The sequence below is a fragment of the Gobio gobio genome (genome assembly GCF_949357685.1).
Source record: "Gobio gobio genome assembly, chromosome: 15".
Classification (NCBI taxonomy): domain Eukaryota; kingdom Metazoa; phylum Chordata; class Actinopteri; order Cypriniformes; family Gobionidae; genus Gobio; species Gobio gobio.
The window spans coordinates 23,446,995-23,460,130 of NC_137108.1; the positions used below are offsets into that span (position 1 = coordinate 23,446,995).

Sequence of the window (13,136 nt, forward strand, 5' to 3'; positions counted from 1 at the left end):
TTTAAATTTGGACTGGATCCACATTGTTGTTCAAGAGTGTTTTATAAGCTAAAAGAAATGTAAAAAAAGAAAGTGGTATTTTTGTATTTTGTATTTGTATATTCTGTGTCATTTTCATTCACAGTGATTGTTGAGCACATTTATAGCTTTGGGATCAAATGATAAAAACCCTACTGTTTTTGTGAGATTCTTTTTAGTACAGGGCTCCAGACTGCAACCTTTTTTCCTGCTGGTGCCACCACCACGTTGCCCAACTGATAAGAGCTGCCATTTCTGTAACATATGAGAAACATCAAACGGCAAACTAAATGAAAGCGGAACGGAACCGCGCTACTCATTTGAGCTGTGCGGACGGTTTATCAGCTCGGAGCAATAAGAGACAGCGCAGCGCAAGCTCATAAACGGGCCGATCTCGATCACGTGACACCGTTATTAAACAGCGCTGGGAGATCCAGTGAGAAAGTGTTTGAATTCGCCCACAGAATTAATAACATCGCTACTGCAAGATCTAGATCGCTGAATCCTCTGTTATAAACCATATCAGATCAAACAGCGCTGACATGGAAACGAGGAGCAACATTGTGAACAAAGTTAAGGGGTTTCACAAATCAGAAACATTAACCATGGATTTAATGTAATAACACCCCATGGTATTGTGGAAGCAATTGTCAAATGTTTTTTTTTTTTTTTTTTTTTTTTTTTACATTATTCATCTCAGGGTTCATACAACCTTTTGAGAGTGAAACATAGACCGTAAAAAAATATGGACGACGCAACTTCATTGACTTCCGCTGACCATAGTTGAAGCTTTCATATGCCCGCTCACGGCGCTGACATCTTGGGACCGAGTCTGCGCAGTAGCGATCTCGGGACCGGAGTTGCGCAGTAGAGAACAGGAAGTAGAGGCACGATTATCAAAAGCCCGCCCACACTCTCACAGATGCAGAATAATTCATTGTGTTGGTGTGAAATAAACAGTTATGGAAATGTAGAAATTAAAGCTAAAGCTCCAATCTCCTCCCAAAAATCCCGAAAAAAGTCCGTTAGTGCCTCAGTGACAACTTCACTCAGAGAAGCCGTCAATCTCAGCTGTCAATCATGACGTCACAACCCCCGTTTTTATAGCATCAAATAACTCACTAAAACTAAACTTATTTAAAAAACGAACACTTGAAAAGAAATTATCGTAATAAAAACTGCCTAAAATGACAGAAACCATCTTTAGGAAACAATTATTTGAAGTGTAATTGAATTGTTTAGTGTGTCTCGCGTCCATTCAAATACATGGAGGGGTGGGGTTTAAGAGCTATACTGGGACCGGCCACCGGGGGCGATCGAGGCGCAGAAGCTTCAATTTCTGACAGGAGCACTACAGGCTTGGAGTGAAATTGAAGCACTTTTCAAGGGCTTCACACTTTTTCCAGCACTTAAAAGCTCTAAATATTAATCCAATTCCAATGTTATTTTTAATGTGGTGATTTGTAAAACTAAACGTTTTAAGGTGTAGTCCACTTTATGGCAAACAAGCACTTTTATTTTAAAAAGACATGAAATTACCACTATAACCAGTAGGTGGCGGCAAAGGACCACTTATTGACTTATTAGCCATTTCCACTCCTTAATATATGGGAAAAAAGTAAGTAGTCGCACGTCTCATGAATAACAAAAAAATTCTTTAAATTATGACTGAATTAGACAGAAAACAAGTAGAGTGCTCCTTTTCTAATCATTGAAGCTGTCGGTCAATTCAGTGTGATTTTATAAAAGAACAATGGTACATTTAATTAAGAGCAGAATATTTACATTTTCCCTATAAAATTAGGTTTTAGCACATTACTGTTTTTACTGTACATACTGTACTGTTGTTAATTTTATCTGCATATTAATTCAAGCTCAGTGCTTCACTGTTACAATTCCAATAAATAAACATGTAATATTATTAGTAACTGCACTTATTAACCAAACAACGCAAAACAATAGTAATTTTATGATTAAATCAACTTTATGATAAATTTTCCTCCAGCGCCACCAAATCAGGTGCTGACGTCGCTGGTGCCATTGCTCTCAAATGTTACTCTGGAGCCCTGTAGTATAATTTTTTTATTCTCTAAAACTGATCATATAGCCCAAACCATAAAGCCAATAAATCTGAAATTTGGTAGAACTATTGCCCATTACTTTATGCGCAAAAGGACACAGCCCAAACAGCCAAGTGTGGGCACGACAATGAAGATAAATGCGTTTGAGGTTGTACATTTTGAACCTTTGTCTCTCCTGAACTGTAAATCACCAGAACCATTTCTAACTGTATATAATCCAAGACAAACCAAATGTGTATCCTAAATTAAATTTCTGTTCTTTGTGGGTGTGGCCCAGTTTACTCAAAAGTCTACAACCTCGAAAAGCAAGATTTTCATAAAATGACAGTCAGACAATAGATGGGGCTACAACGATTATAAATATGAGAATGGTCAGATCTCTACTGTCTAATCGTCCTGAAATAACTGACTGTCTGAGAAATGCTTTATATTTTGAAAATAATAATAATAATAATACTTCAAGTTCCAGCAGTACTTAAACCCTGATATTTGCTGCTTTCTTCTATATTTCCAGTTTAGCTTTCATTCCTTCACAAACTCATTTATATTTCTGTTAATGAAAATACTTCCACTGTGTTTATTTACTTTCTGTCTTTGTAATAGTTTTCATAAACAAAAATAACATTGCTTGCAATGTGTTATCTAACGTCTCTCACTTTTCCACTCGCTTCCTTACACCTCCCAGCCCCATGTTGCTCTCACAAACGGGTTCCTTTACGATGTGTTTGCACTTTTTTTTCCCTCCTCCCACACTTCCTCTGTTAGCCCTGCACACCTCACACACTCTTCCTCTATTTGTCATGAGTTGTTAATCCACACCATGGTTTCCCTGAGCCTGTCATTTCCTTATCCATTTTTAGCAAAAGTGATTATATAATATAATGCTGCCACACTACAACTTTCCTCTCTGTTCTCTTTCTGTCTGTCACCCTCCTTCATCTCACGCTCTGTCTCTTCTGACTCCTACTCTTCCTGTCTGTGTCTGCAGTAAGCTGGATGCCTTAATCTATGATGCAGCTGTGTTGAACTACATGGCTCGTAAAGATGAAGGCTGTAAAGTAATGACCATCGGCTCAGGGAAAGTATTCGCCACAACTGGTTACGGCATCGCCCTGATCAAGAACTCCCGCTGGAAACGGCCATTGGACCTGGCCTTACTGCAGCTGGTGGGCGACGGTGAGAGTCTGAAGGTTCTGCAGTATCAAAGTGCTCAAATTTAAGGGATTGTATATTAGTGCATTCATGCTGTTGGGATGGAGAAGATAAAAGCTTTTGGGAGATAAAAGTCTTTTTTTTATGCATGTTTAATAAGACTTTATTCATTCGCCTGCACAGCTAGCTCCAAGCCATCTTCCCAGCCATTTTGGTGTAATCCAGTTTCCTTAACATGACGCAATATGTATCTTTGTTGTCTGTCAGGTGGCATTTGTCTTTGTGCTAGGAGGCCGTTTACTGATTTAAAGATGATAGCAACCTATTGATGCATAAAAGAGATGTCTCATGTGTCAAACATTCAGTCTTGGGAATGACAGAAGTGGTGTGTGTGTGTGTGTGTGTGTGTGTGTGTGTGTGTGTGTGTGTGTGTGTGTGTGTGTGTGTGTGTGTGTGTGTGTGTGTGTGTGTGTGTGTGTGTGTGTGTGTGTGTGTGTGTGTGTGTGTGTGTGTGTGTGTGTGTGTGTGTGTGTGTGTGTGTGTGTGTGTGTGTGTGTGTGTGTGTGTGTGTGTGTGTGTGTGTGTGTGTGTGTGTGTGTGTGTGTGTGTGTGTGTGTGTGTGTGTGTGTGTGTGTGAAAGAGAGAAATAGAGAAAGAAAGGCTGTGCCCTGTTCCAAAACCTATGAGCTGCCTGATGCAGGATTGTGAGGCATCAAGCTGTGTAACGTAGTTCGTCAAGTGTTTGCGTGTAAAATCAGCTTCATTATGAATGAAGCTTAGATACCTTAAAGTGTCAAATTGATCATCTTACTCATTTTTGTGCTATGTATTTTTATGCGTATGAAAGTATCACGTTGTTAACTTAACAACATGCTAACAGCAAACTATTGTGAGTTGTTTCTCCTGTGCTGTTCATATGGTGTGCACGCCACAAAGCATTCCAATTCCAAACTAGTCACTTAGGCGGTCCCATGATGGTTAGGAATACTACACAGGCAGTTGCCTGTGTTGGCAACAGGTAGCTAGTCAGCTCACTAGGTTTTGGAATCAAGCTATTGTGAGATATGTGTGTATTGAGTGGCTGTCCATTCTCACAGTCCTTAGAGGATTAGCTGTTATGGATTTGCAATGTCAGAGTGGAACACATCTGATTCAAATGTGCTTGTCCAAGTACTAATTCTTTAATTGTCATTTATACACCATCCTCCCTGCCTTCTCCCAACACACACATACACAAACACATAAATGCTCTAGCTATCTCACACAGTGTTTTGTTTAAACTGGAGGGTTTGTTTGATTGCTGTTTAAATCCTCTTTGGCTTTTGGTGTGTCAGAGACAGAGAGAGAGACTGAAAGAATGTGTGAGTACGCCAGGTTCCCACAGTGCGATCGTCACACTGGTGCCAGGTTCCATTAGCTAACACTACAATTTAACAGCTGAGAAGCTTAACAAGTGAAATGAACAGTGACTTTTTTTATTCATCCGGTTGGTGGTTGAGGCATGGGTGTTTTATCTGATGTTATTTTCTGAATTCTGTCCTTTTTGCCTTTAAAGTGTTAAAAACCTTTGTGGTTTTCTGTGGATAATGAGTCTCTATTATCAAACATTTTAATCTCAATTAGGGCAGCTCTACATGTAATCACTCTTCTTTTTCAAAATGTTTCACTGGAAAATCATGAAAGACAATGTCAGTGCTGTTGTTTAGTTTTAGCTTATCCTCAAGTTAGAAAGGTTGCCTTTTCTGCATAAGCATATTTGTTGAAGGCATATCAACACAAAGTAACACTATTCTTAAAGGACAACTCCGGTGAAAAATGAACCTAGGGGTAATTAACACATGGTTACCGAGTAGATCGTTCTCTGGGATGCGTTTTCATGAAAATCGAATGTAAAGAGTTTTATCTCTAAAAACAGATTAGCTTATAACGCTAGTATATGGGGCATATAATAAGTAAGGAATAATTGACGACGGGCCGTTCAATTATTAGAACAATAATGCACACCCGAGGTGGTGATGCGGTCACGACGCGAAGCGGAGTGGCCGTTACACCTCGGGTGTGCATTATTATTCTAATAATTGAACGCCCCGGAGTCAATTATTCCGCTTATACTACGGTTACCACACCTCAAGACATCGATCCGAAGATATATTTAAAGGGATTTGTCCGGTTTTTGTACTTAAATCGCTATTGTGAGTAGGACTATTTCTTCCGCGTCTCATCCAAAGGCTTGAGCCGTTGATAGCATTCTACTTCAGTTATTATTAGAGAGAGAGAGAGAGAGAGAGAGAGAGTGTGTGTGAATTATTACCTTGCTAGTGAAAAAATGTCACGTGTAGCCTTTAAGTTGCTCCACTATATAGGCTAACTGATCAAATCGTCAGGGCAGCGCTGACACCTTTTTGTGCAAACTGTAGTGCGAGTGCGAGTGTGTGTGATTTCAGTAATGAGACAGAAAAGCTTGCCTTTGATGTCCGCTTCCGTCTGTTGGTTTTCATCTGGACTGTCTAATACTGCTGCCGCCCAGTTGTTGAACGTTTTATATTCACCGTAAATATTAAGATTTACTTTAGGAAAATCGTCTGTCATATTGTTGTTTTTTAGTCCGTTATTACAGTTAACTATGCGAAGTGATATGGAACTGTAATGCGGTCAAGAGCTGCCTGGAACTACGTTCGCTGTGCATCTCCCAGAAAATAATTGCACACCTCAGAACGTTCATCAGCCAATCAGATTCAAGCATTCAACGGCCCCGTAGTATAAGTACAATTAAATCACTAGTTAATACCACTAACAAGGCTCAAAATAGCCTCACACTAACACGGTAGAATAATGGGGGTCCCTACATGCAAACCGAAGCATTGAGAACTTTGTAAACAGTTTACAAACAGTTTAATAAGAAGATACTTTATAAAGACAGTACATTACGCGTATACAGGCAGGAGCCATCTTGGAAAACAGTCGAGCCACGGTTGAATAATTCGCCTTCTCTTTAGTGTGTATCTTTTGGAAGCACTAGTCTCTATTTTGAGCCTTGTTAGTGGTATTAACTAGCGATTTAATTTTACTGCCCCATATACTAGCATTATAAGCTAATCTGTTTTTAGAGATAAAACTCTTTACCTTTGATTTTCATGAAAACGCATCCCAGAGAACGATCTACTCAGTAACCATGTGTTAATTACCCCTAGGTTCATTTTTCACCGGAGTTGTTCGGCCCCACTTTATATTAGGTGGCCTTAAGTACTATGTACTTACATTAAAAAATAAGTACAATGTACTTACTGTGTTCAAATTGTATTGCAAAACACCTTTGCTGATATTGAGGTGGGATACGGGTAGGGTTAGGGACAGGTGTGGTGGTATGGGTAAGTTTAATGGTAGGGTTAGGTGTAAGGGAAGTGTCAACTGTGTAATTACAAATGTAACTACAGAAATTAATTATGATGTAATTACAGGCAGATATTTTTTAAATGTAAGTACAATGTAAAAACATGTATGTACACAATAAGTGCATTGTATCAAATGATTAATTAAAATGTTAGTACATAGTACTTAAGGCCACCTAATATAAAGTGGGTCCAGTTGTTCTTTAACTGATGAAATTGTGCCAATCCAAGAAATTAGCGTAACATTTGGGAAGTTACTATGGGGGTATTGAATCCTTTTTGTTGCACAACCAACGACTATAATTTGTACTTTTATGTTTCTTTAGAGCCTTTAAAAGCCACAGGAAACCACTTGTCCATCTGCAGCCTTTTAAACGCCGCAGGTAAACTTATTGGTCAGTACCACGCAAAAGCACTTCTTACCTGCTAAAAGCGCTATGTTATTTTATCTCAGGGCCAGCAGCTTTCTGTGGAGCGGTCATCTAGAATAGGAGTCCTTTCACCTACTAACAATTCCAAGGACTTATTACAGTGGTCAGAGATGCCTCTGTGGTTCTGATCTGTTTATAAAAGTGTTGACCTTTAAGGCTGATCCAAGAGCAATGTTTGCTTTAGCATGATAGTGGTTTGGGTCAGGGTGGGATCAGAGTGGGCTGCACAGGGAACAGTGTTGGAGGTCACACAAATGGCACAGACTGGCTGTCTGCCTGAGCTTAAAGACCTTACTAAAGCATTATCTGTTCAAATGTGCCCACTTAATCGTGCCAACACTGAGTTCAATTGCCAAACAGAAGCTGTGATGGCAAGAGCAAAGGTGTGAAAGTATGTCTGCGTCTGTTTATTATGTGTGGGTGCATATTTGTAACTTAGCGTACAGCTGTAAAGCTGTGCAAGTGTGTGAATAGTGTTTGTGTGTTTATAATATAGCTGTGTGTGTATGTGTGCTCTCAGTGTGACACACCTGCTAAGTTTGGCTGTGGCCAGTGAAGTGGTTTGCCAGAGCCTCTGGCAGGAGTCAGAAGGAGGTGAATGGACAGTGTCAACAGAGTGAGGCATTGCTCTGATCCAAGCCGGGCTCGTGCTGTTATCTATTTTAGTCCCGTGTGGGATTCAGCTTTCGCTTCTTCGTCCTGCTTGACTGCATTTTCTTTTGTGAAATGTTTTATGTGATGTGTCTGCTGCACCTCATCTACATTGTGATTAATGCCCGCAAGTTATGCTTGCTGGATAGTTTGTTTTGATAGCATAAGAGACAGACGCCATAATTCAAACTCTGAGAACAACGCAACTGTCATTTACAGTGTGATGGGTGATGATGTACTTTTATTATGTTACACAGCACTATTTTGAGATGGTCCATACTGAGATAACGTGGTGCAGTTGGCCAGTTCTCATCAAAGCAGTTAATGCTGCAGTACATGCCTTGGTCTAGTAAGGATTGCAGTAATTCACAAGCTCGTCTTTTTGTAGATAAAAGGTGAGATTCTGATTTTCTCTTGAGTTTGCAGCAGGCCTGACCATCTTCCAGCACAATTAAATGATTATGATCTCACCCTTTCACCGTTCTGTCTCCCTCTCTGTCCTCTTGTTTTTCTGCCCCCTGCCTATCACTCTGTTGCTCCTTCTTTATTTAATTTACCCTTTTCTGTTCCATCTTTCACAACCTCATACACACACAGGCAAACATAAACAATGCACATATACTGTTTTCCCCCTGTTGCCATATGTCTTCATCCCTCTTTTTTTGTCATCTTCCTCCTCTCTGAATAGAAAAGGTGCTTCTGCTATTTGTCATAATGGCAAAGTCACCCTCTTCTTCTTTTCCACATGCCTTTTACTTATTTCTTCACATCCTCTCATTTCCCATGATACAATGCAGCATTGAAAAGACAAAGAACTTTTCTCTCTTTCCTTTTTTATCTCATTTAACCTCTGAGGAAAAGAGGATATGGGTAGATCATTATGCAGGACCTAGCCTTTGCTAGCCTACAGGCCTCTTGCTCTCTTCATCTTCCTTTCACTCTAAGATTAACAAAAACTGCCCCCTTTAATCAGCTTCTAAACAGACCTTCACAGTAATGTTACCTTTACCCACAGGCACCTGTTCAGTTGACCTCTAACCTGAAATGTTTTGTCATGATCTCAAAATAGCACCTGACACCTGGTTCACAACAGATTTACACACATTTAGTATTGGCATCTGCTTCCTGCTACAGCAAGCATGTGGGAAAGGCAACTCAATGCCATATTGCATTCATACATGTTGTATTGATGCATCTGTGCCTAGAAGTTAAATGAGAAATTAAATGAGAAAGTGAATAATGTTAATGCCTTGTATTTCTCTTCCCTCTCCATTCAGATGAGATTGAGATGCTAGAGCGTCTCTGGCTCTCAGGGATCTGTCATAATGATAAAATTGAAGTGATGAGCTCCAAACTAGACATAGACAACATGGCCGGTGTGTTCTACATGCTGCTGGTGGCCATGGGCCTAAGTCTGTTGGTCTTCGCCTGGGAACACCTGGTTTACTGGAGGCTGCGGCACTGCATGAACAAAATGGGCCAGTCCGGCAAACTGGACTTCCTACTCGCCTTCAGCAGGGTGAGAGAGTGTGAATTGAAAGAGTGAGTGATTATTAGTCACTGGATGAAAGACATATGGAAGAGTTTGAGTAAAAAGAAAATGATGGTGACATGGACATGAATGGGGTATTACAGATGGTGAGAGTCATGCAATGAAACCTGATTTGCCCTCATTATCAGAATATGACTTATATTTTTTGTACTCTTAGGGAATGTATAGCTGCTGCAGTTTTGAAGATGAAACTGCACAAGGTGGGACTAAAGTCACAGTTCCTGGCCACCATCACACTGCCATGATTCCTGTTTCTTCTTCCTCACATGTGGTCACTTCAGCTGTATCCAATCCAGCCATTGCCATGGTGCAGCAGCAACCACAACAGCCTCAACCTCCTCAGTCTTACAAAACACCTCTTCCTGGTTCCCCTCCCACAATTGTTCATTCTGGAGCAGCCTTGGGTCCTGCAAATACTCAACTAATAGGAGCTCCGCTACCATGTACTACTTTCTTACCCCGGCCAGATCGCCGACTGGCGGTTGTGGACCGCTGGAGACTACCCAAAACCGCTAGTGCCGCCACCTCCATGGGTGTGAGAGGAGCCCTAGCAGAAACAGGGCCCTTACCCCAAAAGGGGGCACCTACCTGGGCAAGTGGTGGAGGTACAGGTAGTGGTCTAGATGGATATAAGCGCTACTATGGACCTATTGATCCGGAGGGACTTGGGCCATGTGTGGACCAACAGACAGGCTCTCAAACTCCAAAAACCATCCCCAGAGCCCACCAACAGCCCCCACCAACTACTGTGGCTTTCTACCAGGAGAAGGGCATGGACCATGGCATGGGGAAGAAGGTGGGAGTGGGTACTGGTGGAGGGGGTCAGGGTAGAGGGGTTAAATCTCTGGGAACTCCCAGGCTTCCTCCTAAGAGCCAGGCCCCAGCCCCGCTGACACCTAACCCCCCGCTGCAGCACCCCTCTCCCCCTCTCCCTTCATCCTTCTGGAGGAAACGGCGACCAAAAAAGCCCAAAGAACCTGGTGGCCCACTGTACGAAAACATCCTGCCACTGGGCCGGAGAGGTGGAGGGAGGGAAGCGAGTCGAAGACCGAGACCCTCTCCTCCTCTCCCCATCCCTGTGCCAGTCACTCTTTCCCCAACCTACACTCCTCCATCTCCCTCTCCCTCACTCCCCTACACCTCCACATCATCTTCCTCATCCACCACCAGCTCCTCAACCACAACTTCAGCCACATCCTCACGTTCTACCTCTCCATCATCCACTTCCACAGCGTCATCTCGCAGCACCCGAGACAGAGAGGCTGAGGAAGAGGATGAGGAGGATTTGGATGAGCTGACCGAAGAGTCTAGTCTTCTGCAGGGCCACAACAGAACCAGGGACAGAGAACGGTCCATCCTTTCCCCTAGATCTCTCACTCATGGACCTCCTCCTCCTATACCCCCACGTAAACCATGGGGCACCTTTGGAGACAGGGAGCATAAGAAGGACAGAGAAAGAGAGAGGGGTGGCAGTCAGCTAGCACAGCTCCAGGAATGGTGGGCAGGGTGGGCAGAGAGAGAGAGGGACAGGGAGAGGAGTGGTGGAGCCCAGGGTGATACAGAAAGAAAAAGAGAGAAGAAACGTAGGAAAGACAGAGAAAAAGAAAAAAAGAAAAAGAGGAAGAAAAATAAAAGACGGAAGAAGAGGGAGGAGCGTGAAAGGGAAAGAGAAAGAGAGAGGAAGCGTCGCAAGGTGAAAAAGAAGAAAAAGAAGGCAATGAAAACAAAAAAGAAGAAGAAAGTTTCTTCCGGCAAGCGGTCCGAGCCAGAGGATGGTGATGTTGAGGCAGAGAGAGATGGAGAGGGGGATGGGGATAGAGAAGGAGAGTACGCGTCATTTTCCACTCAATACCGCAGCGCATTTGTGGACAAAGGCAGTCTTTCAGCTTGGGAGGGAGAGAGAGAACGAGTGAGGAGAGATGAAGGTGAGGACGAGGGGGATGAAAGAGAAGATGAGAGTGGGGGAGGTAGAGGAAGGGAGAGAAGACCCAAAAGCTCCCATTCACGACATCGACCATCCAGTAAACGCTATCCCAACCTCAACAAACTCCCCTCTTCAGTCAAATTCTGGGTCAGTGGAGGAGAAGCAGGTGGCACAGAGGCCTCCGGACCCTCCCCTCCCTCCTCTTTACATACCCTCCTCTCCTCCTCCAAGAGACGGAGGAGTAGTGGAGTAGAGAGAGAGGCAGAAGGGAGAGTAGGAGAGCGCAGGCCACTGCTTCTCCACTATGAAAGGGGGCGAGTTAACACAAGAGAAGGCCTGTCCCTCCATGAGTGGGACTCTGAGGATGAGGAGGAGGAAGGGGAAGAAGAAGAGAGAGAGAGAGAACGAGAGAGAGAGAGAATAGAGGAGAGAGTGCGGCGTGCAGGGAGAGGAGCAGTGTCAGAGTCAGAACGGGACAGAATAAGAGCAGAGGAAAGCTTTTCTGATGAGGGGTCCTCAGGAGAGTTCGGCCGATTTGAGAGGTACTGGGAAGGAACTGGTGTGGCTGGAGCCAGTGGAATTGGGGGTGGGGGCTGGTTTTTTGGAACATACCCTGCTCGAGAGAAAGGTGGAAGTATCAACAGTAGAGATGACTCCATTTTGGGTCGGGCTGAAGGGTGGGGTGTGGCAGGTGATTTCTGGGGTTCAGGTCCAGGGATTGGATGGGGTTCTGGAGGAGGCAGTGGAGGGCTGGGTTCACAGTGGCCACCCCCTCCCACTTCCCTGCCACCACCGCGACGCTATTGGTCAGTGGACAAACTGCAGATGAAGGGTGAGAAGCGTAGCCGCAGTGGGACAAAGAGCAAAGGTCAGAGGTCTCGGGATAGAATGCAAGATGCAGCATCATGTACGTGTACACAGTATGGGCACGGTAGGCCCCACATACACCACAAACACAGCAGTGCTCAGTCCCACAGTCAGGAGGATCTGCTTCCTCACTGCCACAGCTTCAGTGGAAGCTCTCGGCCCAAAGCACCCCCTAAACCTGACAAATCCAAATCCGGAAGCCAGTCCAACCTAAGCTCCCAGCAAGCCCAACTCTCAGAACACATATCCCAGCCATCACCCTCCTCCCCCCAGCCACTCCTGCCCTCATTACCTGTACCTTCTGCTCCCAACTCCCTACCCATGCCCATTCCTCCACCTCCATCCTCTGCATCCATGTCCCCTCCACCTGTGCTTTCCCCTGGGGCTACTTCCGGCTCCTCCCAAGCAGCCACCGCCAGTGCTAAGCTTCAGTACCAGAGACTTCGGTCTGTGCCCCAGCCAAGGCGATTTTACTCCCCACACCTGCCACTCAAAGCCAAGAGCTTATGCTCACGCCGTGGTTCTGCCCATTTCTCCAGCCTAGAGAGTGAAGTATGACACGGGGCTTCGCTGCTGCGCGTGTGTGTGAGCTCTACTGTGAAGCGCAGCTGGAGTGTGATGCACATACATGCGCCGCACCAAGACGAGGAAAACGTCCACCACAGTGACCAGAGCAGCAAAGAAAGGGCAGTCAAAGCAGGGAATGGCTCGACACATTCTGCCGCGGTCACAACGGATTCTCCAGCCGTGCTACATCTTCGGTCTGAGCTGAGTATTATGATGTCCTCTGTGCTCCTCTCCTCCAATGACAACAGTGGATAGCAAATGTCTGGGATTTTTCTGTGAGTAATGATGTCATGTTTACACATATACACTCCCTCAAACAAGGAAAAGACATTTTTGCATCGTCCACATACAACATGTGACGACAGACATCAAATACTGCTGTGGCTCAAACTGGCTATTCAGTTTATTTACAGATGACTCCAAATTAATCTATATTCAATTTGAATGCAGTCTTGGAAAGGCTCAGATGATCAGCATCAACCCACTGACTGAAAAATGGTCTCC

General features: G+C 43.8%; 1 protein-coding gene across 1 annotated transcript in view; it reads left to right on the forward strand.

Moving 5' to 3' along the window:
- The window catches only part of grin2db (glutamate receptor, ionotropic, N-methyl D-aspartate 2D, b), a gene marked incomplete at both ends in the record, with an annotated part of 46,252 nt that extends 33,629 nt beyond the window's left edge, over positions 1-12,623 (forward strand). The window contains 3 exons of the mRNA XM_079837241.1: positions 3,092-3,275; positions 9,000-9,241; positions 9,432-12,623. Coding sequence (XP_079693367.1) covers positions 3,092-3,275; positions 9,000-9,241; positions 9,432-12,623 — 3,618 coding nt within the window. The remainder of the gene's footprint in view (positions 1-3,091; positions 3,276-8,999; positions 9,242-9,431) is intronic.
- Positions 12,624-13,136: the final 513 nt, after the last annotated feature.